Raw genomic sequence first — 26984 nt, 5'->3', positions numbered from 1 at the left:
TATTTTACCTGGATTTGACTTGCATTTTGTTTTCTCGTGAATTAAAGATAAGATCATACGACTACTTGTCCTAAAATATGACATTTTGTAGACATTATCATATTTAATTGCATTATCTTAGCACAGAATAGAATACCATACAAAACTCATTAATTCGATTCTCAAACCAGTGCGTCCAACACACCAAGTAAAATGCTAACATGACATAATTTGATTTGAAAAATAACTTTTAAAATTAGAATCTTATAAATCACCAACTTGAGAATAAAATACCTGTGTAAAAAGCTATACATGAAGATGGGTTTGAGATTGGTGGGCAGAATAGCATGCCAATGACTTTTAATAATTCAACTTCAACTATCAATTTAATTTCATTTTAAGTTCGAATAGCGGTTAGTAATTATTACGTAGTTCTAAAGTATGCATAAATGGAATTTCACTGTAACACAATGCCTTGTATTTTGAAGTTAATGTTGAAACAAGCAATTTTAATGACCTAGCACGGCATATGCTAGTTGGATGAGCGAAATTGAAATCTTCCACTATGGTTTGATCGAATTAAGTAGTCCAATGAAGAGAAAGAGACAACCTTATAAGGTCACCACTGCTAGAAAATCCTACATGGACAATATTAAATACTTTATGGTCCACATGATATATCTCTACCCATAATTGGACTTTATCTAATTTGGTCAGGTAATTGGAGAAGATTGCTATTCAAACATGCCATTCATACTCGAGCAATACTATGTACAGTCTCCAAATAGAGACTGTACTGCAAGCTTAATTAATTTTATCTTTAAATTTTTTCAAAATTACAATAATATCCTTATCAAAATAGTACTTTTTTCTATTTAATGAAGAGTTTGCACATGCAGTCCCTATTTGAGGACTGCAAATAAAATTTCTCATTATACTCGTGAGTGCCGAATTTTTTCATATTTCAGGATTTGGATCCATAGAAATGCTGTCCGAACTTTGGAGCCAATAATGAAAGATAGACAGCATTTCTTGCTACTCAAGTAAATATCTCGAATAATATTGAATGATCAATTTATACTATTGAGACCCATTTTATGTCTAATTGTCTCCCACTCTAAGCCTTCGAGTGGACAAAAATCCCAAAGAAACCAAATTCATATTTATGTTACCCCCATAACCCTTATGATGTTTTGTTCATATTTTTTAGGTCTGTTTATCATGTCAAGTGGAATTGCCTGGCCATCTGGCCATTTACCGATTATATAATCACAGAGGTTTTCTATAATCAATATCTACACATTTGATTTGACCATCTTCGTACATAACATACATAAATTTGATAATAATCAGCTAGAAGGAAAAACAAAAAATTAACGGGAAAAAAAAAAGGAACTATAAGAGAAGGCAAAGTTACCGAGTAGCAGTGGCCTGGATGGAGTCTGAGCTAGCGTTACGTCTACTTGATAAAAGTAATCTAGACTTGAATTCATTAATCAGATGCAATAAATCCTGCCTCCAGGACCATGATGGATCATTTAGAGCACGTACCGAATTAAGGCAAACAAGAAGAGTACCGCCCTCGTGTAAAAGAACCTGCAGTTCATAACAAGTACAAGACCAATCACGAGACAATACGCTAGTATAGAAGCAACCAAAAATCCAAACAGGAACAAAGAGCAGAAAACTGTGCACTTAATTTTAGAGGTTGGGATGCCGATAGAAACAAGATATTCTAACACTGGACGAAAGGCACATAGCGCTTCTTCCTATTTCTTAACTCAAACAGTGAGTGAAAGGAGACCAAAAACTTTATAAGCATTTTGAATGGCCTTTTCGACGTGAAAACAGCATTTCTCAACAGAACAAGTCTGACAACTCTGAGCCACCAAACAAATTCCATAGTGGAACTCCGATGGGACACAGTTAGTGGTTTTATTACAGTCAAGTCATCAATACGCTTTGACGCTGGTTATTTTTATTGTTTGGAAAAGAGACATCAGTCCAAGAGTATTGCAAGAAATCTCCCTATATGTAGTTCAACTATCTTTACTAGAGACTAATTTTCTAGCAACAAACAAAAATCATTGTGCTTCTAAGCAGAAAAGGTTCAATACTGTTCACTAGGGTCATTGTCCTTGACTCCTTGTTTCGAAAGGAGATACCAAAACACGTGAACATTGAAAGCAAAGATATCAAATCATCAAAACGATTCGTACCGTCAACCATAAGGGAAGAAATCCCATAACAGATGGAAGAGATGCCAGAAATATAGAAGAAAGTGCAAGGGCCACATTTTGTTTAACCTGCAGTTACATGTAATAGAAAATCAGTAAGGGTAAAGACTGAAGATAAAAAACCAGCATATGAGGCCAAATGTTAGCAAATACCAGCGAGGTTGTTTGGCGGGACTTGGCAATACAGAATGGCACACCAGAAATATTGTCCCGTAGTAACAGCACATCTGCAACAGCTATAGCAGTTGCACTAGCACGTTGAGCAAGCACAATCCCCACGGTCGCGGCAGCAAGTGCTGGTGCATCATTAATACCTTCACCAACCATGATTAGACCTCCACCTAAAATCCCAAAACATTGTAAGTTGAATGAACTTTGAGAGAAGACATCGAGCTGAGCGAAAAAGAATATAATATGGAAGCTCATTTAAGCTAAAGTGAGAGAAAACTGATACATAAAGAGATTACACAAAATAAACTCACAAACTGATGTGGTCTCATCGAATTCGTTAGATCTACTTTATAATAAAAGTAACTTTACAATCTGACATACCATATCAAGCCATATCAGTTTGTGAGTTTACTTTTATGTAATCTCTTTGTGGCTAAAGTATTTTCCAAAGTGTGAAACAAATCCTTAAAGAAGTGGGAGGGCTTTTTGTAACCATAACTGTCAAAACATAGTTGCCATTTGATAAAATGTGTCTCAAAATAACTGAGTAGAGGCCATAACATAATAATGAGCATGTTTCTCAGAGGAAATGTAAATAAATTCAAGAGCTTCCACCCTCTTAGAAAGCCCAATCAAAGAAAAGACATGTAATAATAATACTCGGTTCTACATAAATTTTTACAAAAGTTTTCATGAACACAATATATCCATATATACCTATCTATGAGGACATTTTTACCCAAGATTTTATGGATATGAACGACAGCTGCTGTCTTTACTATTGTTAGATTTATACAATGGCCGTATATAATGAAATATTTTGGAAGATAATAATTAGGAGTTTATTACAAATGATATTGTCATCTCAAGCACATACAAAACATGACTTAGCTTACACGTGTATATACATACTAGCAGTTATATAATGTGCAAAGCACGTTTGCCCATTTGTCTAATTGAAAATGATGTCCAAAAAAATAAAATTGTTGAAAATAATGTTAAAAGCTGGATGGAAGTTTCAGCTCTACAAATTAACCATATTTAATAGTAGAGATCAATGCATACATGCCATGTTACCTTCAACTATGCAGAAGATGTATTGAGCTCGTATGAAGCTAATCCACCCTTTCTGTTCGTGCTCTCCCTTCTTTTTAGTTAATTAAGAATATTATGAGATTTAAATTATGTCAAAAATTCTAATTATTTATATGGTTTTACTTTCTTAAAAATATTTAGCAAAACTTCATGAAAGATTAATATTTTATAAATTAAAGTTGATTTTAAGTGTATGATATGGCATTTATATTTTAAATATCTATTTTAAGTTAGTTTAAATAGTGTTTAAACCTCCACCATTGGATCAAATATATGAACGACTGGGATTTAAAACCCCATTTTCCCCTCACTTTCCCTTTCTCCCTCTCTCCTTCCCAGTTGCACGTCTTCTCTCTCTCTCACCCGATCTCCTCCCTCAAGCAACCCAGTGCTGCCGTGCGCCACGCTGCAACATCACTGACCACCTCAGTGGCTTTGTTAGGGACCCCGGTCTTGTCCCTAACACTAAGGTCCACGAGCTTGCCTTGGTGAAGATGATGACTGAGTGATCTTATCAACTTGCTTGAACTTCAACAAAGGAATGGTGTTTGGGTGATGGAATGATGAAGATGATGCACTTGGGTAGGCTAAGTGTTTAGGTTAAGGCAAATCAATGTGGGCGGCTAGACTTGTTCTTGAGTGAGGTGCCAAGATGATGGAGGCTAGGGTTGAATGGATGATATGAGGTTAGGATTCAGGTTGGATGCAAATAGGGATGTCGTGGGCTATGGTAGAATTAGGTTTGGCGTGGGTTTGGAAGATTGGCTAAAAATTATGGGTGTTTGATGCAATGAGAATAGCTTAAGGGTTGCCCTTAATGTTTGGGCCACTTGGATGGTGATTAGGGTAGGTATGGTGAAATGTAGTTAGGGTTTTGTGTGGTGGCTATGGTGGATTTCGAGATTTGCCAAAGTTGGCTTAGGGTTTGAGTTTAGGATGATGCTAGGGTTTGGGAATGAGAGGGTAGAGTGAGGCTAGGGTTTGGTGGCTAAGGTGGGCGGATTTGGATTGACTTAGTCTTAGGAAGATTGGCTAGATTTGGTTGGGTTAGGAGTAGATATGAGAAGTTTGTAAGATGGAAGGAATCTTTGAGTGAAGAGGGAAATTTGAATTTGAATTAAGATGAAAAGTCAATAGTTGACTTAGAGTGATTGTAGGAAGAGTGATTTAAGGTATTGAAGAAGATTTTCAATTCCTTAAATTAAGGGATTGAAATTGGAATTGAGATTTGAATTTGAATTTGAATTTGAATTGGAGGAAGTCAAGATCTCTTAAAAGGAATGAGTTTCCTTATAGAGCTTTGAGGTGAGCGGGTAGGGTTTATGGTGGATGATGGGGCTATTTATGGTAAGTGACAAAGATGGTAAGATGGGGACATTAGGGTTGGCGCCACTTGAGTTTAGGGTTTAGTATTGGGAAGATGATGATGGATGGCTAGGGTTTAGGATTAGGGTTTTGGACTTGGGGCAAGAGTGTTGGATATGAAAAATGAAATGGGCAGCTAGGGCAACTTCAAATAAGGCAAGGGTTGCCGAAATTTGAATTTGAATTCAAATTGGAAGTGTGTTTCGGCTAGGGCAAGTTTGATGAGACAAACCAATTATGGAAAGTGACAAACTTATGGAAAGGATGACAAACACTATGGTGGTCGAGTATGTGGTATGAAATGGATAAAATGAGCAATGGAATGGATGAACACCAAGAACAAATAAAGAATATGATGAACAAGTAATAAATAATCAAGAACAAAGTGAAAAAAAGATAGCCAATTCAACTATGATTCACGAATTGCACATAGATGAAATAAACCTCTTTATTGATGAACTTGAAAATAACAAAGAGAACAACTTGGATTCACGAATTGCACCAAGTTGCAAGAACAAGATAGATTGAACCACACCTATTCACGAATTGCAAGGTGTGATCCTCTTAGGGGATTCATGTATTGCACCCCAAAGAGCCCAAGTGCCTTAGCACCGAATGGTGATCTCAAGAATAAAATAATCTACCCACTAGGGAATTTGCCAAAAGATGTAAATACAAAGCCTAAGGATCCTATTTATATGGATTACAACTTGAAAACTCCCATTAGGTCCATTGGAAAATAAATAATTAACTAAAAATAAATAATAAAAAATAACATAATTGACATGGGCCAAATTGACCCATGACATGCATGAGCCCATGGGTGGGCTAGGCTGGCCCATGGCATGGGCCATGGGCATGGTTGGCATGGCGAGCATGGCTGTTGGCATGTGGTTGACATGCCAATGAGGCTGTTTTGGGGCTGTCTAGCCTTGTCTCCACATGTCTAGTGGCTTGGCCATGGGTCACAACACATGAGGTCCTACTAGGCTTCCCCTCGCGCCGGCGACCAAACCCCACCGTTGAAGCCCCTTGGCAGCTCCTCCCACAGCCGCACGCGAGCAACCCGAAATGGGTCTCGACGCACGGGTTCTCCACCATTGCGCCACTGCAGCTCAGCCCCAGCTCCACCAAGCACCACCACTGAGTTCCCCTCACGCTGTGGATCACTTCCATGGAACCCACCACCCGTAGCTCCTCCCTAGCCCCACGCACGTAGCCCCTCTACATGCACAAAGGTAATTTCGTGATTTCGTTTAGATTTGTGTGGTGGATCGGGTTCTAAATTTATGGTCTTACTTGTTTGGCATTGTAGAATTCATGAAGGTGGCGTTCCGTACGGCGATCGGTTTTGCTGTGATGGGATTTGTCGGTTTCTTCGTGAGGCTAATCTTCATTCCTACCAACAATATCATTGTTGGTTTTGGTTAGGTAATAATTTGATTTCGATATTTGCATTCTAATTTCTCTTTGCTTTTTCCCTTTTAGATGGTTGTTTGTCAAATTTTCACTCGCTCTATTTTTCTATTTTCCTTTTGTTTTACATTTAAAAATCATATTAAAAACCATCTTCAAATCTTTGAATCTTTAAATGGATATCCTCATTCAATCCGCTTTGTTAACTATTCATCTTGTTTCCTCTTTAATTGCAACTACTTCAGCTGAAGCCCCAGCTCCTCTCATGCCCTTTCTCTTCACGGGATCCCAGATCCACCGTCGTAGGACCACCATGATGCCACCGTATGCCGCCTCTAGCAGCCACGACGCAATTCCCTTGCTCTGTTGTGTGGTGTTGTTTGGTAATTGTTGTAAAGATGTAAAGGGACATACGTGGGAGAGGAAAATGTAACTGTTCATTACTGTTCATGAGTACTGTTCAAAACGAGATAGGCTCTTTTAAGTATAAGGGGGACATGTATGTTGTATGCAAGACACAATTATAGTTAAGACATGAAATAATGAAGTTTTTGGGATTGTTGATGGGAGAACTCACCCATATTCCTCGAGACATCCTTCACATGACTTAGCTTATCCTCAGGCTTCAAGCTACAATAAACTTCATTGATGCCCACAGCATTTGCCACTCTCCATGCACTTGACTCGTGATCCCCTGTTAGCATCATTACATGAAGCTTTGCTTGATCACGTAATTCGCCTATGACGTCTAAAACCCCGGGTCGAGGTCTATCCTCTAGGTGAATCAGTGTCACCTGCATGGACTCAGTGGTAAATGCAACTCAGTTTAATGGCATTTTGCATCACTTATGGTGTGTTTAGATGAAGTAGATGAATTCATATATTCAAATAGATAGAATTTAAATCTTGTGGATTTCAATCCCAATTATTTAGATTCCCATTGATTGGATGAGTATCCTGAAAATTAAAAAACTACGAGTAAAATCGGACGTACAACAATCATTATGACGGTAGTGACAATGGCCATAAATTAATCCTCACAGTATCTAATGTCTCCCTGATACAATCTCTAATATAGGCTGATACTATCCCTTACATATTATCACTATATTTAACCACAAGAAGATATTACCTAAATATTACCTAAGTTAACCATTACAAAGGTATTCGGTAGTGCTTAAAATCATAACGATCATAGCTAACCATTCCCACATACAAGCTGCATACTTTGGGTGACTTTCCCTTTCTCTTTCGTCGATTTCTTTTTAAGATAACGAAATATAAAAATGCAGAGTATTTGATGATTAAGAAGTCATTGGTTATGGTCCTAGAGAAGTTAAAGTATTATTGAATTCTATTATGATCAATCTATCTTAAAATGAGGTGGAAGACAGATTATACCCAGTATTTTGTTTAAGTAACTCACCATAAGAAATGAGTTGGAGGGCAGCATTCCCCAATAATGGGGTGCACCTTTCAATGCCAAGACAGAAAGGTGTTTCAATGCGCAGAAAAAAAGAAGTAAAGAAAGCAATTATAAAAGACCATCACCTTTTGATCGACAGAAAGAGCTGCATGAACAAATTCACTTCCGTATGAAGATGCATTTACAGCATCTTTTATCTTTCTTAATTCATCGTCTGATTTACAAAATGAAGTGATGAAATCCACAGAACCAAGTAATGCTTTTAAAAGTTTAACCCCTCGAGTTCCTGACTATAACAAGAGAAAAATCCATGTAAGTCACTCTATCCATCACTTACCAAACACAGTTAAATGCAGGTGGGTGGAACAATACATATGCACACAAATCTTAATTATTACCACATCGGATGCAGTTCTAAAATAACTTTGCATTACTATCAAAGCCAATCAACATGCATTGCATAAACTATAGTGTAGAAACGATTTACCAAGACACATAACTGGCCATTTTGACAACCAAAAGCCATAACATAAGAGAAATGTCATTTCCATAGCATTCTAATACAGAATTAGGGTTTCCTTTTTTGACAAGTAATTAGGAAATTGTAACAATATAGAAGAAACATGTAAAAGAATGAAAAAAGTTTGAATATTAATTATAAAATACTAACAGTATGTGTATGTATATCACAGTAAAGATTTTCATCACGTGCTGATTATGAGGACACAGGAAGAGAACATGATATGGCAGCATCTACAGAAAACTGCCGCTAAAGCGGCAGGTGATAGAATGAGAAATATCCACCAACCAGAAAGTAAATAAATTTGATAGGAATTTTTTTCTTTATAGGACCAACCAGAAAGTAAATAAATCAACGTAGACAGTGATGAAATATAGAGGTTTGAACAAGAAGTTCGTCTTTTTGTATATGCCATTATACCTACTGTTTCATCATTAAAGCGAGATGAACGACGAATGACTGCTAGGATATACGTTATGAAAGAATGCAATACCTCAATGCTATTGAGAGTTGCAGTGAGACCTCTACCAGGAAAATACTCGAAACTTTCAATGGAAACAGAAGGAAGATCTTTCCCAACACTGTGGTCTACAACAGCTCTGAAACAAACAATAGAAGTAACGGGTAAATAGTTTAACAAGAAAAGCTAACATTTGAAATATCATAACCAACAAACTTGAGATACAAATGAGCAAATACAACTCAATGAGGATGGAAGAATTATTTGTTGCATTTCTTTTTTTAGAAACTTGAATTGCAAACGGCCTTTGGAATAGAAGACTAGGAAAAAAATAGAGGTTATCAAAGTCGTTTTGCTCATCCCCTTTCTTGAGATAGAAACAAAGTAGGTAAAATAGGGCTAGATTAGTGAGACTGAAAGAACAATCAAGATATTACAATCATTGAAAACATGAATAACAGCAATTGAGTTTCACAAACAATTTTTGCGCATATCTAAACATAAAAGAATTTTCATTTACTCAAACTACATGATGGATATCCACAGAAAATACTAAAAAAAAATGAAAGGGTCACAAGGAATCATGCAAATTAGAGTAGTAGTGCTTTCAATTACTGGATCAAATCCATATGAATGGATCTTTAATATGTGAGTGGTACCCTTCACATTAAAAAGACATTTAATTTTTCAAAAGTGCTACCTTCCAATTGGGTGAGTAGTACCCTTCTCCATGGCAGCCGCTACAGCAAGAGCTTCTTTTTCACAGCTGGGAACGCAACAGGACGAAAAGTTTGATCTATTGTTTCTGACATGGTGTCCATAAATCGGTTCAATGGCTTTGAACGCAAGCCCCCCAGTTGTCAATGTCCCAGTTTTATCAAATGCAATAGTGTGGCAAGACGCTAGAGCATCTAGCACATGACCACCTTTCAGCAGTATTCCCTAATAAAAAAAAAACACTTTGGGTCATGACTATTAGCAGAGGTGCATCGAGCATATGGAATGTTTAGATTATGCCAAAAATGACCTACAATTCAGCATGGACGGGAATTATTAAAGTAGATATGATGTATCAGTAGTTGGATGAAAGTAGGGAAACACAGGAATATTAATTATCAGTATTATATTCAGGAATGTCTCTGATATTTTCTAACTGACACGTAGTGGAATGCACAAACATATATGTTATAAGATCTAATTGATAAGACCATACTGACTCATTAAAAAAAAAAGGAACTTTTTTTATATGACCATACTTGCAAGATTTCTTATTAATGGAACTCTGACGATTGATACCTTCCTTGCACAGGAACTAATTGCAGTAGCATATGCCAATGGAGCTACAGCCAAAGCACATGGTGAAGCTGCCACCATGAGCCCCAATGCCCTGTAAACCGATCCTCTGCAAGCTACATAATTAACCAGATATCAAACAAGTAGAAGATAAAGCATTTCCCTAATGAATAATTCTACTTGGCATCCCACACACCACACACTACCCCTCTTTTAATTTTTTTTTTCCTTTTTCCCATAACAAGTATGTGGTGTATGATGATAAGTACAACAACTCAATTAGTTTAGTAAGAATAAAATAAATAAAAAATTTAAATTATGTATAGTGTGTGGTGTGGGATGATGAGTAGCATAACCCGAACATCTTAATCTTGGCTATTGCTTCAATATTACCATGACCAACAGGTCGGTGAACAGATAAGGCTCTCGTTGTTTCTACCAAAAAAAAATCCGTAGCAGTTTTCTTTCAGGTGTTTCTAGTTCTGTCTCGAGAACTTCTTTTTGATAAGATGTCTCAAGAACTCTATTTTATCTTTGAAAACTAATCAGGTTGTATCTCTTCAACCAGGAAATTTATTTTTAGGAAGGTTGGGAACCTAATTACTGTACATATAGTTCCCTCCAAGCTATTGAGAAGGAAATTGGTACTAATTGGCAAGTCAAAAGCTCAAGAAAGTTGCCTACCAAAAGGGGGCAAAAATGATTACTGGAAACATGTAAATCAAAGGAAAAACATGGATGAGAATACATATAATAGATTGATTTGGCAAGACGAAGGGGTACATCCAACAAAACTACCAAAATCAGACAGTTCAACACATGGCAAGAAGTAATTGATTATTCAAGAACAATACAATAATAATCACTTGCTCCGAATTACCTGGTGTGCTAATGAATGGCCACTTGAATAAAAACGGCCCGATGACAGCCACAGCAATGGACAACACTACAACCACCTTGCTGTAATGTTCACCAAATTCATCCAGCCATCTTTGAAGCTTTGGTTTCTTCAATTGTGCTTCTTCAGTTAATTGCACAATCTTGCTCAGTGTTGATTCTTTCCACGTCTTTGTTGCCTGCAACAAAATTAAAACATAACCAGGCAAGGACGAAAAAGAGAATGAATCCACCAAATATACTGCAAACTTACCAAGTAGAATCATAAACAAGGGCATCTAGCATTAGGACCTCTAGCATCGATCCACTATAATAATATCTACTCGGGAAATAACTCACACTCTGAAAGTAAACTTTTAAAGAACCCAAACAAGAAAAATCAAAATTGGGGCTTGATCTTACACACAAGACTGAGTAAAGAAATCAGAATTTTGTTTATAAGCCATTAGGAGCATCAACAGTGTGATGTGTAAAGAGAAAACTACCATGCAACTTTCTGACCTTATTTATCGATTTTGGCTAATAAAACACAATTTCCAAAAATTTATATGCACTATAGGACATACAAAAAATCATTTGCAAGAACAAAAAAATAAAAAAACTGGAAAAGCAAGCATGCCGATGTCTTCCTACACATCCATTTAAGAAAATATTACCAGAAAATAGACAGTTTCACAAACATACCTTCACAATCATCCTGCCATCCAAATTTCTTGCACCGCCGGGAATCCTGTCTCCAACTTTTATCTCCAATGGTTTGACTTCTCCTGTCAAATGCTCAATGGTAATGGTGGCATTGCCTTGGAAAACCTCACAATCTACAGGCACAGACTAATCACAATACCATCCACCATTACAATGCTTCCATATTCTAATGTAGTGGCACAGAAAGATGAGAAATACCAAGCAAACAGGAAACCAAACTCACTATGGGCAGACCTACTAAGCAACTGATCGAAGCTCAGAAAGAAGATCAAATTCTATGGGCAAGCAACATACTTCAGACAGAAGGATATGTTTCTTAAATTGGTTTCAAGATGCTATCAAATCATCTTTTTGCAAATATTTGAGAAGAATCTAAAACTCAGCAGTCTGCGTATAACACCAAATTCATAGGACCCTATGGTCTTACACTTTGGTTTATATGCCATTAAATACGATGAAATACTTAAATATCACATAAAGGATACGCATGAATAACAAAATAGAAAATATTTTATAATCCTGGATCCTCTGTACTTGGGCTATGCCTACTTTTTCCATTATGAATAAAAAAATCCTAGATTATCCATACTACAGATATGTAGTGTACGCATGTCAATGAAACTTGGAAGCACAAAAAGGATACACTTAAAAATATTTTTGATTGGTAAACAAAATTTTATTGATCATAAAATAGACAAAGGCCCGAGTATACGGGACATATACAAGACCATAAAATTTTTAATATCGACATGTGGAAAGTGCAGTGGCCCGAAACACCAATAAAAAAACAAGAAACTGAAGTGAACCAAAAACAGAAATACAGAATTGAGAGAAGTACACATAATACTTCAATTTTATCAAAGTACCAAAAAGTCCTAGAGTCATGGGGGAACATACTAATCATCATGTATATCATATTGTGATGAGTTTCGCTAGAGCATACATGTCTAATTTAGATTGGCCCGAAACACCAATAAAAAAACAAGAAAGTGAAGTGAACCAAAACAGAAATACAGATTTTTTTTTTTTTTTTTGATCGGTAAACAAAATTTTATTTATCAAAAGGAGGCAAAAAGCCCAAGTATATGGGACATATACAAGAGCACCGACTGTGCGTGCTAGTTTAGAGATACAAGGAAAAAACAGAAATACAGAATTGAGAGAAATACACATAATATTTCAATTTTATTCAAAGTACCAAAAAGTCCAAAGAGTCATGGGGGCTGGAACATACTAATCATCATGTATATCGTATTGTGATGAGTTTGGCTAGAGCATACATGTCTAATTTAGATTTACCAAAGGCCTCAGCAACAAACATAGAACCACCCTCATGTTTTCCTCATCTCTGCTGGAATTTTAATGAATAGAGATTATATTCTACAAAGCCAAAAGGAAACCGAGGTACTACATCTGCTATCACATACCTCACCCGCTCCAACCAAGATATAAGAGTCGACTTCTATGTTGTGCACAGGAACCCTCTTGTATGCCAAATCAGAAGTATTGGGAAGCTTATCATCAATTATGTCCAGCACTAGAGCAAAATCTGGATAATTTTCCTTTAATTCTTTAACATCTACCATTGAGCGGCTGGTGAAATACTCTTCAGCTGCAGTCACCATACACTTTACAATAAAACTTAAATTCCGTCCCAAATACACATTTGCGCATGCATGCGCGCGTGCACACACACACACGCCCACAAAGTTCTTTCCGAATATGGTAGTTTAGATTGCCTACCGATATGGGCCAGATTAAACATGGCAAGAAGTAACCCTCCTTCTAAGGGGTTCCCCATAAATGCTGATGCAAAGGCTGCAAGAGCCATTAACACATGGATATTTACTTTTCCACCAACAATATCAGTAAGAGCATCAAGTGATGCAGAGACCTGATACACAAGAGACATGTATTTAATCACCTACTAAACTGTCAAGAAAATATAGAGAATACTCAACAACATATAAAGAAAAATTATACTCATCATCCCTACACCACACACCACACATGAATTTATTTTTTATTTTTTATTTTCCTTAGCAAATATGTGGTGTAAGAATGATGAGTAGAAAATCTTAGTTAGTTTAGTAGAAATAAAACAAAACAAAAAATAAATAAATAAAATAAAAATAAGTGTGGTGTGTGGGATGATGAGTTGCAAAACTCATATAAAAAACAAAAAGAGTATGCACAACCAATAACCATAAAAACTAGAGTCTTGATGATGATTAAAGAAAGGAGAAAGGCTACACTCCCGCGTGATTTGCATTGCCTTGCCAACCGTATTGTTTTTTCATCTTAGTTTCTTACCGCAATTGGCCCCTTCAAGAAAATCAACCCCAAGTTTCTTACCGTTTGGATTCAAAACCATCTCAACTCATCTCATCTTATAATTACAACTTTCTCAAATTTTCACACAAAATACAATAAGCAACTCAACTTTTTCAAATCCTAAAATAATAATAATATTAAAAATAATATTTTAACAATATTTTCTTCAACTTTTAACTTTTATCTAAAACCATCTCATCTCATCTCACTATCCAAACGTGGGTTTAATATTTTGCCTTTTTCTCTCTCATAACACCCACACAACCACGAAAAAATCCCCCATAAAACACTGGACAAATGCTGAAGGAAGGTAAAACCCAAGTTTAATAAAATATAAGTAGGGATTTAAAAAAAAACTGGAAAAGCAGATGAACCGACTGAACCGGTGGGGTCGATCCGGTTCGTAACCAGTCCGGTCTGGTACTAGTTCTTAAGAACTTAAACCGGTTTGGTACCGGTTTTCATATTTTAAAAACCGGCTTGAACCGAAACCGGACCGGTATATATATTTTTTAATTTTTTATATTATATATAAAAGATTTTTTATATTATATTATATATATTATATGCTAAATTGCTAATTTATATAACATGAAATTTTAATCTTATTATTAATGTATATTAATCTTATAACATAAAATTAATCTTATAAAATTTTAATTTAACATTTGATATAACATATAAATTTTAGTCTTGTAACATAAGATTAATATTACATGAAATTTACCCGGACCTGTTACACCCCTAAATATAAGCTACCTACCGCCATAACCCAGAATACAGTCGCCTCTAGCAGTTGACATATGCAATGCCACAAAAATTAAATAATGAATTTTCTATATAAACAGAAGGCCCTGATTTCGAGTAAGTTCAAATTTGCTTCGAGTGTATGGCCAAAAACATATAACCGGAACAAAACAAATGTAAGTATATATTACCCCGATAAGAGGGAAAGCAACGAGCATGAAAGCGTTTTGTAGAGGCTTCACCGCGGGCTTAGGCACAGCATAAGGGCAAGCGGCGGCGGCTAGAAACAGAGCCGCGGAACAGCAGCACAATTGCAAATGCTCCCTCAGGAAATCTGCCAAATCCGTCCATCTAATCGCTTTCGCGAACCCGATGAAAGCTTCCTGAGCCCCGCTCAGCTTCGCGTCCTCATGGCAATGGTGGTGGTGGTGGTGGTGGTGATCATGGTGATGGTGGTGGTGGTTGTGATCGGAGGCCTTGGAGACGCAGCACTTGTGGGAGAGGCGGAGAGTCTGGGAATTGAGTTGAGGAGATAGGGGTTTGAAGCGAATTAAGGGGAATTGGAGGGCAGAGTTGAAGATAGGTTTGGAGGAGTTGACTCGGAGGCGGGTTTTGAGAATGGGGAAAGGGTGGAATCTGGCGGCGATTGGACGAGGGAGGGGTTCCATTATTGCGTTAAGGGATTGGGAATATTCGATGCTCAGGGCATCGTCAATGAACGGGGAAGGAAGAGACGAGGGAGAGGGAAAGTGTACGGTTAGTGAAGAGTGGGCAGTGCCAAATATGAGCCAGGCGTCGGTGTTGCCATCCACCCCACACTATGAGCTCATTCACTCCGGTCATATGCTGAAATAACACACGTTTCACCAGCGAAACGTCCTCGTTTTGCCTTCCCAAATTTCACAACCTGCGGCTAGGTAGTTTATTAAAAAAAAAAAAAAAAAAAAAATGTAAGAAGGAATTTAAGATTTCAATCTTCATTTTTTTTAAAAAAATTTTTGAATGTCCTTTTTTTTTTTAATATACTTTTTTAATTTATTTTTATTTTTTAATAAATCATGATAATGCTTAGGGATGTGCATCCGGATAAAGATCCAGATAATCGGGAATATCCAGGTCGGTACCTAAATTTTTAAAATTGGGCAGATATCTGCCTGGGTAAGACTAGTTACAACCCGGGCGAGTATTCGTATTGTAACTGATATATGGTTTTAACTCTACTTTTTTGTAACTCTAGTTTTTGTATATGCAAAACGACGTTTTTCAAACAAAAATTCTGTTAAAAAAAATATTCGATTACGGAAAACCAGTTTAATAACCGGATCCATAACCGGTTAAATATTCTACCGGCTTGAGTCCAATCTTGCCAGATAACCTCTTGGATTCATCTGGATTTTCGAGTTCCAGACCGAACTAGAAAACAATCTGGTGCGGATGCACACTCCTAATAGTGCCACTTCAAGAGAATCATATGAGCAATAAGATTAAGATGGTTCAATAGCAGTACACTTTATATATAAATATTTACTTCTTTCGACCCTTCACAATCTGAACTATAGCGTTGCAATTGAAGAGCGATCATGATCCACTCTCTCTCCAGATGAGTATCCTTCCTCTCTTTGTAGCCTACCCAAAACCTTTTTCCCCACCTGAACCAATCTTTCCAGATTTTGTCACTACGTACCTAACCCCTCACAAAACCTACATTAAATATCTTCTACATCATCAATATCCAGCCATGAAACAAACACCACCTGATATAGATATTCTCATCTCCCAAACAGAAGCGCTTTCCTGAGATGATATTATCCTAAAATCAGCCACGAAAGCAGTTGAAATAATCTCTAACCATGCCATCATTGGTAAGCTAGTCTCATCAAAACCCTTAAACAAACACATTCCACACCACCATCAAGGAACTCCTATTTTTTTGAAGTGAGTCCAAAATCAACTGACTCTTAGTTTTGGAAAGGTTTCTTAAAACAAAGAGATTTCATCAAATCCAGTATCTGTTTCCAGATCAATAATGGAGTCACAACAAGAGCTTAGGTGGATCCCTGGGTTCCCACATTAAAGTCCTTAAGACCTCAACTTAATCAAAACAACCCTTTAGTTGAGCCTAACTTGAAAGTGTCAGAGTTAACACTTGAAGAGCCAAGAAGATGAAACACCCTTCTCCTTCATGCCCTATTCTCCCCAAAATCGATCAATGAAATCTTAAAAATTCCTCACAACTACTTTACCTCAGGAGATAGGATCAAATGGACTTTTCATTCTACTGGAAAATTCTCAATCAAATCTACATATGCTGCAATGATTAACTCCCAAAATTACACTCCATTGCAACACACTGCTGAAACTTGGAAGAAACTCTGGAGACTTAAGACACAAGACAGACTAAAACTTCTCATTCGGAAGGTAATCCATAACATTCTCTCAACTAGATCTCCTTTAAAAAGATTTCTAACTCTCGAAGATGACCAAGCACTCTGCCCTCTTTGTCATACTGAAGAAGAAATCCTTTTTCACTTGTTCTTGAATTGCTCATTCTCAAGGATTCTTTGGAGACAGTCAAAATGGCCCATCAATATCTCACAGTTTGCCTTGCAACCTATTTCAGACTTGATTGCAATAATTTTTAATCATTCTTATGGTTTAGCAATACCTGAAGAGGACATCCACCACTTTTAACTTTTTGCCACACTAGCCATGGATAATATTTGGTTTTTAAGAAATCAGGTTGTCCATAACTTTACTAGTCCATCACCAAATTGGTTTGTGTCAAAAGTTTTCAAAATATTCACTGAACACAGGAGAGCATGGATCACTAAACTTCATCAGCAAGAGGCTACATGGCAACCCCCACTAGAAGGTTTCTATTCACTCTCATTTGATGTAGTAGTTAGAAACAATGGAAGCATAACAACAACAGTTTGTAGATCTGATAGTGGAACTCCACTTTTTGTCCACACATGTTTCATCTACAACACTAATCCAAATATTGGAGAAGCCTCAGCAGCGCTAATGGCAATCTAAGAAGCACTAAGGAGCAACCTGAAAAAGATTCTCATTGAAGGAGATTCAAAGCAGGTAGTGCAAGCAATTTCCAAAACAAAGCATGCAATAAATTGGTCAATGCAATCTATTACAAGAGATATAAAATATCTATTACGCTACTTTGAAAAATGGAAAATGTAAAAACTTTATCGATCTCAAAATTGATGTGCGGATATTACGTAATGGGCAGCTTCCAATCAAGTTTATGGAATCATACCCCTTATTTGTATTCCCCAGTGTTTATTAAATTTTCACAATGGCAAAGACCCTCCCACTAGTATTATATAATTAAAATACTCCCGTATTTTCATTTGGTGTTACTTTAATGAATGAAATTTGCTTAGAAAAAAAAAATTGAAGGACGGTCACGATTTGCAATACGAGTCCATGATTGGTGAGAAAGAAATCAAAATCAGATCCTCAATATAATTGAGAATAATATGGGTGCCTTCAAATCCAATTGATAAACGAAAATCAAAGAATTTTAGACAAATGTCGTCCTCTCTACCCTTATAATTATGAGTGATTGATTTACAATGAGTTTGGACGTAGTCAATTTTGTTTCTAACAACTCCAATAGAATTTTCACACGAAGAAATAGTGTATACAGGGTTGATTTTAAAATGGTAATTACATATACACTTAAAGAATCATGAGTTGCTGTCTTATTAATCAGTAATTGGTTGATTAATAAAACTTGAGTTGATATTTGTTTTCTATTTTTTTTTAAAAGAGAGAGAATCAGTTGCTGTGCAGAAAAGACCCACGAATGGTGCCTTCACACATTTCATGCTTAGATGAAGAAAGGAACTTTCCACATTTATCGATTATACTAATGGGAAATGCTTTGGTAATTTGCAATCAATTCAATGGTTTATGCCTATAAATTGGTTTATGCCTATAAACACCAAGTAGAGAAACTAATGCAACAAGTTGCTAGTTTATCTTGGATGGATAAACAAATTGGCGAAATAACCACCCCGTATATTCTAGTTTGATCGTATTATCTGCTAGAATTATGGGTCTTACCTTTCTTAACTCGTTTTAATTGCTTTTAAGCAGGCATGAAGTGGTGGGAGAAGTTGTGGAGTTGGGATTAGAGGTAAAAAAGTTCAGAGTTCAAGACAATGTGGGAGTTGGGTGCATTGTTGGGTCTTGTGGGGAATGCTTATCATGCAAATCCAACATAGAGCAGTACTGCGACAACAGAATCCTCACTTACAATGGCACATACAATGATGGAAGACCAACTCATGGAGGCTTCTCTTCTCTCATGGTTGTTAATCAAAAGTATGCAAAAACAAGGATCAAACTGTTACATATTCCTTTGAACATTTTTCTTTCAGTTAACCAACCAATTCAAAATACAAAAGAGTCCAACCTTATCCACTCCACTGAACAAACCAACGGAATATCACTTGGATAGTTACCGAGATATTTGTATTTTATATGTGTTTGAACTCTAGTTTGTTATGTATTTGAATTCTTTCCAATCTTGTAAATATTATATATACTCAATGAATTACATCATCTGGTATCAATTGAACCAGACTTCCAAACCTTTAACTTGGTATCAAGAGCCACAACTAGGCTAACACCTTTTTTCTTCGATCCCAATGGCCCTACCCAGAGATCATGGTGCCTTTGTTTTTCCTAACATCACTCCCTTGGTTTCTGTCAGACTTGATGGAACCAATTATCTGAACTGGACCACTCAGTTCCTTCCTCTTCTACGAAGTCATGATCTACTTGGCATTGTAGATGGCTCCGAGCCATGTCCTCCTAAGTTTGTCACTGATACTGAAGGCAAACTTACCACTACCATTGCTTCTGATTATATGCTATGGCAGAAGAAGGACCAATTTATTTTGGCATGGATAAATGCCACTCTCATAGAGAAAATTTTGTCTACTGTTTATGGACAAACAACTTCTAGACAGATATGGACCACCTTGTCTAATAGATTTGCCCCACACTCTAGATCCAGAATTTCTCATCTCAAACGACAATTGCAAACTCTCCATCAAGGGTCCAAGTCATGCACTGACTATCTTATTAATGCCAAAAACTGGTCTGACCAACTTGCAGCTGTAGGAAAATCTGTTGATGATGAAGATCTGATCTCATATGTTGTTGGAGGCCTCAATCCCTCATACCATCCTTTTATCACCTCTCTTCACTTTGCCACTCGAGAGTCCTCTATTACTTTTGATGATTTCCAAACAGAGTTGCTCAACTATGAGCAGCTGCTAGAGACTCAACACCAATCTATACCACCAGATAATACCAATGTCGCCTTCTTTACTCAGAAAACCAAACCCAATTACAGTCACAAAAGGTCCAACCGATCCTTCTACTCCAATAAACCTTCTGGTTCTAGACCTTCTAATCACCCCAGTCACCCCAGTCCTCCTGTGCTGTCAAATGGAAAAAATCACAATTCCACTCCTAGTCCATTCTTTCAAAATACAAAAGCTCCTTGTCAAATTTGTGGCAAGACAAGTCATCAAGCACTTGATTGTTACCATAGGATGGATTATTCCTACCAAGGAAGACACCCTCCTGCACAACTAGCTGCCATGGCTGCTCATACACAGGTCACACTCGAGGATGATCAATCTTGGTTCCTGGATAGTGGTGCTAATAACCATGTTACCTCTGCTTTGGAGAACCTCACCATTGATCAACAACCATACCAAGGTCCATCTCAAGTAACTGTTGGCAATGGGGGAGGTTTGCTCATCAATAATACTGGTTCCTCTATCCTTCAAACCAAAAATAGTTCCTTAATTTTGTCTAATATTTTACATTGTCCTCAGGCCTCTTCTAATCTCCTTTCAATTCACCAACTTTGCCAAGATAATAATTGTTATTTTGTGCTAACAGCTTCATATTTTGTTGTGAAGGATCTGCAGACCAACAGAATCCTCCTCCAAGGTCCAAGTAAAGCAGGCCTCTATCCAGTTCATTTTCAATCAAATAAGTGGCAGCAAAGACCTACCACCAACTCCTCATTTACTGCTTTCCTAGGATTCACAGCCCCTGTCCAGACTTGGCATGCGAGATTGGGTCATCCATCCACCTCAATTCTGCAACATCTTCACCATGATGCTCTTATTTCAGTTTCTGGGTCTCACAAGCTAAAACAAGTTTGTGAATTCTGTCAAATGGCTAAAAGTCATAAACTTCCCTTTCCTACTTCTGTTCATCAGTCAAGTCATCCATTAGAACTTATCCATTCTGATGTATGGACTTCTCCAGTTGTTTCAATAAGTGGCTGTAAATTTTATGTTATCTTCATTGATGATTACTCTCGGTTCTCATGGATGTTTCCTTTAAAGCAAAAGTCAGATGTTGCTTCATGCTTCATTAAGTTTAAATGTCTTGTTGAGAACTTATTTTCCTACAAAATTAAACAGTTTCAAACTGATAATGGAGGGGAATATCTATCCAACTCATTTAAAACTTTTCTAACAGAAAATGGCATTTTGCATAGGCTGACATGTCCTCATACTTCTGAGCAAAATGGTATTTCTGAAAGAAAACATCGACATATAACAGAGACAGGCCTTACACTTCTAGCTCAGTCCCATCTTTCATCTGAACACTGGGTTGATGCTTTCCTTACAGCTACTTACCTTATCAACAGAATGCCATCATCTGTTCTTGATAATCACTCACCTTTCTTCCTCTTGTTTCATAAACAGCCAGACTACACTCTCCTTACGACATTTGGTTGTGCTTGTTATCCTCTTCTCAGGCCTTACTCTTCTCATAAACTGTCATATAGAAGCAAAAAATGCATCTTTCTTGGCTATGCTGCAAATCAAAAAGGGTACAGATGTTATGATGTTCAATCTGGTCGCATCTACATCTCTCGACATGTAGTCTTTGATGAAAATACTTTTCCTGCTGCAAACTCAATTTCCAATTCAAAATCCCCTGTTAGTGCACCATCATTCACCACCAATCTCATTCCCCCACCTGTTTTACCTGCTGTTACTCAAATCTTGGAGGATCTTTCATTGGATACTGCTGTCTCAGTCACAACAAGTATGTCTCCATCTATCTCCACTCCACATACTTCTGTTTCTTCTAACCCCATTGATATAGCTCCTGCAGATATGTCTCCCATTGACAATACTCAAACACAAGACCTCTCAGCCTCAGCTTCACCCTTACCTATGTTCAATTCCTCTCCTCCACGACAGATAGTGACTAGATCCCAAAGCAATTCCCTCAAACCTAAACAGTTTCCTGATTATCATCTCTATACCTCCACTAAACATCCAATTCAAGCCCTCTCCTCAATCATGCTTACCTCTGAACCACGGACCTATAACCAAGCCTTCAAAGATCCCAATTGGCAAGCAGCCATGCAGCTTGAGTTTAATGCTCTCATTGCCAATAAAACTTGGACCTTGTGTCCTAGACCCCTTGATAAACATGTAATCCGAAACAAATGGGTCTTTAAACTCAAACAAAAGGCAGATGGTACCATTGACAGATATAAAGCACGGCTTGTAGCCAAAGGTTTTGAGCAAGAACATGGTATTGACTTCCATGAAACGTTTAGTCCAGTCATCAAACCTGCCACTATTAGACTTGTGCTTGCTTTGGCAGTTCACCATAATTGGGTTATTCAGCAACTGGACATATCAAATGCATTTTTGCATGGCCATCTTGAGGAGGAGGTATTCATGGAGCAACCTAAAGGGTTTGAAGACAAGACTTTTCCCTCACATGTTTGTCGACTTCACAAGTCACTCTATGGCTTGAAACAAGCCCCAAGAGCTTGGTTTAGGAGACTATCTCAAAGTCTCTTGGAACTTGGATTTACTGGATCATCTGTTGATACTTCTTTATTTTATCTTCATCATTCTAATGTCACTATTCTGGTTTTAATATATGTTGATGATATATTGGTGGTGAGTAATTCCTCTACTGCAGTTACTGCCCTTCTACAACAACTCAGCCATGATTTTGTAGTTAAGGACTTGGGGGCTTTATCATACTTTCTTGGTATCCAGGTTTCTCGAACCTCTGATTCCCTTCATCTCCATCAAGGCAAATATATTTTAGACTTGTTGAATGACACTAAAATGATGGGAGCTAAACCAGTTTCAACACCTTGCATCTCTGGTGGAAAATTGTCCAAGCACATTGGTGAACCTCTTTCAGATCCATCTACCTACAGACATATTGTGGGAGCTCTACAATATTGTACATTAACTCGACCTGATATTGCCTACAGTGTTAACCAACTATGTCAGTTTCTTCATTGTCCAACTACAATCCATCTCATGGCAGCAAAGCGAGTACTTCGATATTTAAAGGGGACCATTGAGCATGGACTTCATTACAGCAAAGGGTCCTTGTCTTTGCATGGTTTTTGTGACTCAGATTGGGCTGGTAGCCCTGATGATCGCAAGTCTACTACGGGCTATTGTATTTTTCTTGGTCCTTGCTTAATTTCTTGGATGGCAAAGAAGCAACCTGTTATTGCTAGATCAAGCACTGAGGCAGAATATCGATCAATGGCCCTCACTGTTACTGAGTTATATTGGATTCGAATGCTGTTTAAGGAACTTGGTTTTCCTCTTCACTCACCTCCTTGCTTGTGGGTTGACAACATTGGAGCACTTTCATTATCCTCTAACCCTGTGTTCCATGCAAGGACCAAACACATAGAAGTGGATTATCATTTTATTCGGGAGAAAATTTTTAACAGGGACATCATTGCTCAGTATATTTCAACTATCTCCCAACCATCTGATATTTTCACAAAGGGACTGTCGACTAGCAGATTCCATATGCTTAAAGACAAGCTTATGGTTCGACCTCTCACCATCAGCTTGAAGGGGGCAGTTAACCAACCAATTCAAAATACAAAAGAGTCCAACCTTATCCACTCCACTGAACAAACCAACGGAATATCACTTGGATAGTTACCGAGATATTTGTATTTTATATGTGTTTGAACTCTAGTTTGTTATGTATTTGAATTCTTTCCAATCTTGTAAATATTATATATACTCAATGAATTACATCATCTGGTATCAATTGAACCAGACTTCCAAACCTTTAACTCTTTCAAGTACTCAAAAATAGCCCCAATGAATATTTGAGTGATTAATGCAGGTTTGTGGTCCGGATACCAGAAAGCTTGCACAGGAGTAGGCAGCACCACTTCTGTGCGCTGGGGTGACAACCTATAGTCCTTTGAAACGGTTCAAGGGGTCTAAGAAGGCTCTCAATGCAGGGATTTTGGGTTTAGGGGGAGTTGGCCATCTGGGTGTTCTGATAGCAAAGGCGATGGGGCATCATGTCACTGTCATAAGTTCTTCAGATAAGAAGAGGGTGGAGGCTTTAGAGCATTTAGGCGCAGATGCTTTTCTGGTAAGCACCAACGCAGCTGAGATGGAGCGAGCAGCGAACAACCTCGACTATATCCTCGACACCGTGCCGGCTGTGCACCCTTTGCAATCCTACCCTCCACTTCTCAAGGTTAAAGGGCAGCTAATTCTAGTTGGGGTTGCCCCTAAACCACTGCATTTTAATTCCGTCGACCTGATTCTAGGTACGCCAAGTCCCCGTAACATCTATTTAGTCCTATAAGCAAACCAATTTCTTGACCACTTCCATTCCAAGACTCTTATTTCGTGATAAAATTCGAACCATTTCGATCATAGAACATATAATAGTGGTGACTCATTATCATTATACAGGAAAGAAGATGATATCTGGTAGTTTCATTGGAAGTATGGAGGAGACGCAGGAGATATTGGAGTTGTGGGCTGAAAAGGGTTTGACATCAATGGTAGAAGTAGTGAAAAGGGATTATGTGAACAAGGCATTTGAAAGAATGGAAAGGAATGACATGAGGCATAGGTTTGTGCTGAACATGGCTGGCAACAACCTGGAATAATATTGATGAAGCCAATATTTCTATCTGTAATGGCAATTTCAGTTCCTCTTCTACAAACACCATTGGAACAAAACAATAATACACCATCTACAATGGCAAGTACTTCATTTCACTATCGTGGGTTTCTTATACAATACAATAATTCTAAGGCCTGGTTTGTTTCTTATACAATAAAATAATTCTATGGTTTGCTTTCAAGATTAAAATCCAAAACTTTGAAAACCTCCTATCTCATCATTACAATTTTTTCAAATTCTCACATAAAATAAAATAAACAATTGAACTTTTTCAAATCTCAAAACAAAAATAATATGAAAAAAATATATTTTAACAATATTTTATTCAAATTTTTAACTTTAATCTCAACTCATCTCATCTCTTAAAACAAACGAGGTTGCCTGCTTTTTATTTCAGCTAGCTGTAACCACATTTACAAACTCTGAATTAAAGAACTGCTTGAAGCAGAGCTGAAACTTTTAGTGATATGATTATGGAGTGTAGTTATGTTGTGTGTAACGTTACAAAACCTTCCTCCTCCAAGGGACACATCCATATTCCTTTTTTTGCTTGAAGCATACGTTTATCCGTTTTTTCTTTGAGGATACATAGAATGATGGCGTGAGAGAGTTCATTGAAATCTATAAAGTAATTATCAAGTCTAATGTATCGTTACCTATTGTGGCCAACCGCAGTTAAGGAAGAAAACTGCTATATATACAAAAAGATTATACAAAAATAAATGTACAAATTGATGTGGTATCATGAGAATCGTTAGATCTACTTTACAATAACTATAACTTTATAATCTGACGAACCACATAAAATCACATTAGTTTGTGAATTTATTTTTATATAATTCCTTTGTATTTAAAGTATTTTCCGATGTGGAATTAGCATTTACATCCGGCTGATCAGTATTAGTGCTTTTTGGCTAAAATTTAGCAAAAAAGAAAAAGGCTTTACATTCGCCGACTATTATTGGAGAAAATCTTGACATTTGAACAGTAGAATCTTAAATATGGGGATTTACTATTCATCCATAGATTATTTTTTACAAATATTTTATTTGACTAACAAAACAAGCACTTCTTCAAATCATCTATACTTTCTCTTGTGCTTATATTTATTATAGTTGAAATTTGACAAAAATGTCACCATTGAAACAATCCATTTTCTTTAAAAAAATTTGACCATATATATGGGGAAAGATGATTTTTTAAAAAATATTATCAGCACTGCTTTTGAAAATATTATTGTTTGAAGAGATAAATAATTTTTAAAAAATTCATTAGAGATGATCAAAAGTCCAAAACATGTGCACAAAAAATAATTAAATAATTACGAATACGTGAAAATTATAAATAATTAAGTTAAAAAATAATAATGCTAAATAATAAAAAAATATTATTTTAATAAAGAAAGAAACAATAGGGAAATGTGTTTTTTTGACTGGAATTTGACAAAATCTTTAGAGAGTCCAACGTGAATGCCCGATCTTAATGGGATTATTGTATAAAAAAAAAACGTGATTATTTTCTTCACTTCGAAACCATATTATTGGTATCATTACCATATTATTGTACCATATTAGGCTTGCATTGCACGTAGCATTGCTCTACTTCTTTTTTATTTTTTATTTTTATACACTGTATTTGTTGTAATGGATATTTTTCTGATTCCTTTCTTTTTGTATTTCTCTTAGTGGGACAGGTTAAGACGTGAATCCGTGACATAGAGATCTCGATTTGGAGTTGCACTGTCAGCGGGATTAATTGTCAGTAAATTTTCTTTAAGAGATGTTTTTTTTTGAAAAGATAACATAATCCATACTTTCATTACACAGAAGAAGAAATACATAGTTTTTCTAGTTGGATACAAGGTTTTATCCAGTTGGATACGTAGATTTCAACAGCTACTGGCTAATTAAGCTGAAGGGTTAGAACCATATTATAAGCCCCTAATATTAGATCATGAGATCATAGAACTAAAAAAAAAAGTATCTATTAACCCAAAAAATAACCAATTATATAAGAAATCTTTGCTTGTCCCCAACAAATAAACGAACCAATAAAAAAACTTATTGCGACCAAATTATCATCAACGTAGAAAGAGATCAGAAATCGTTGCAAGGGTACGTAGCTGCGTCAATGGTGTGCGCCATTAACATGGCTGTGACCCTGACCAGGGCTGGGACCAGAGTCCTTAATTCCTCCAAGGGTCTGGTGTTCTGTGAACTTGTGTCCGGCGCCAGGGCTCGGGCCCGATTGCTTGATGGCTCCAAGAGATAACCCATCAAAGAAACCCTCAAGACCTCCATCAACAGTCCTACTATTGCTTCGAGGCTCCATGACATT

At 36.9% G+C, this 26984-nt stretch overlaps 1 protein-coding gene and 1 pseudogene across 1 annotated transcript; one reads left to right on the top strand and one right to left on the bottom strand.

Moving 5' to 3' along the window:
- Positions 1 to 1198: 1198 nt before the first annotated feature.
- LOC109009121 (probable cadmium/zinc-transporting ATPase HMA1, chloroplastic) lies at positions 1199 to 15468 on the bottom strand. The gene is made up of 13 exons (XM_018989493.2): positions 14837 to 15468; positions 13308 to 13458; positions 12992 to 13176; positions 11544 to 11690; positions 10843 to 11038; positions 9966 to 10078; positions 9370 to 9611; positions 8703 to 8808; positions 7815 to 7979; positions 6841 to 7057; positions 2370 to 2557; positions 2199 to 2285; positions 1199 to 1575 (listed from the first exon to the last, which is right to left on the bottom strand). The coding sequence occupies exons 1-13, from the start codon at positions 15311 to 15313 to the stop codon at positions 1393 to 1395; spliced, it is 2457 nt and encodes an 818-aa protein (XP_018845038.2). The 5' UTR covers positions 15314 to 15468; the 3' UTR covers positions 1199 to 1392.
- Positions 15469 to 18544: 3076 nt separating this feature from the next.
- LOC109009068 lies at positions 18545 to 24630 on the top strand (annotated as a pseudogene).
- The last annotated feature ends 2354 nt before the right edge of the window (positions 24631 to 26984 follow it).

This window comes from Juglans regia, chromosome 7 (genome assembly GCF_001411555.2).
Source record: "Juglans regia cultivar Chandler chromosome 7, Walnut 2.0, whole genome shotgun sequence".
NCBI lineage: Eukaryota > Viridiplantae > Streptophyta > Magnoliopsida > Fagales > Juglandaceae > Juglans > Juglans regia.
This window is presented reverse-complemented; position numbering and strand designations above follow the sequence as displayed.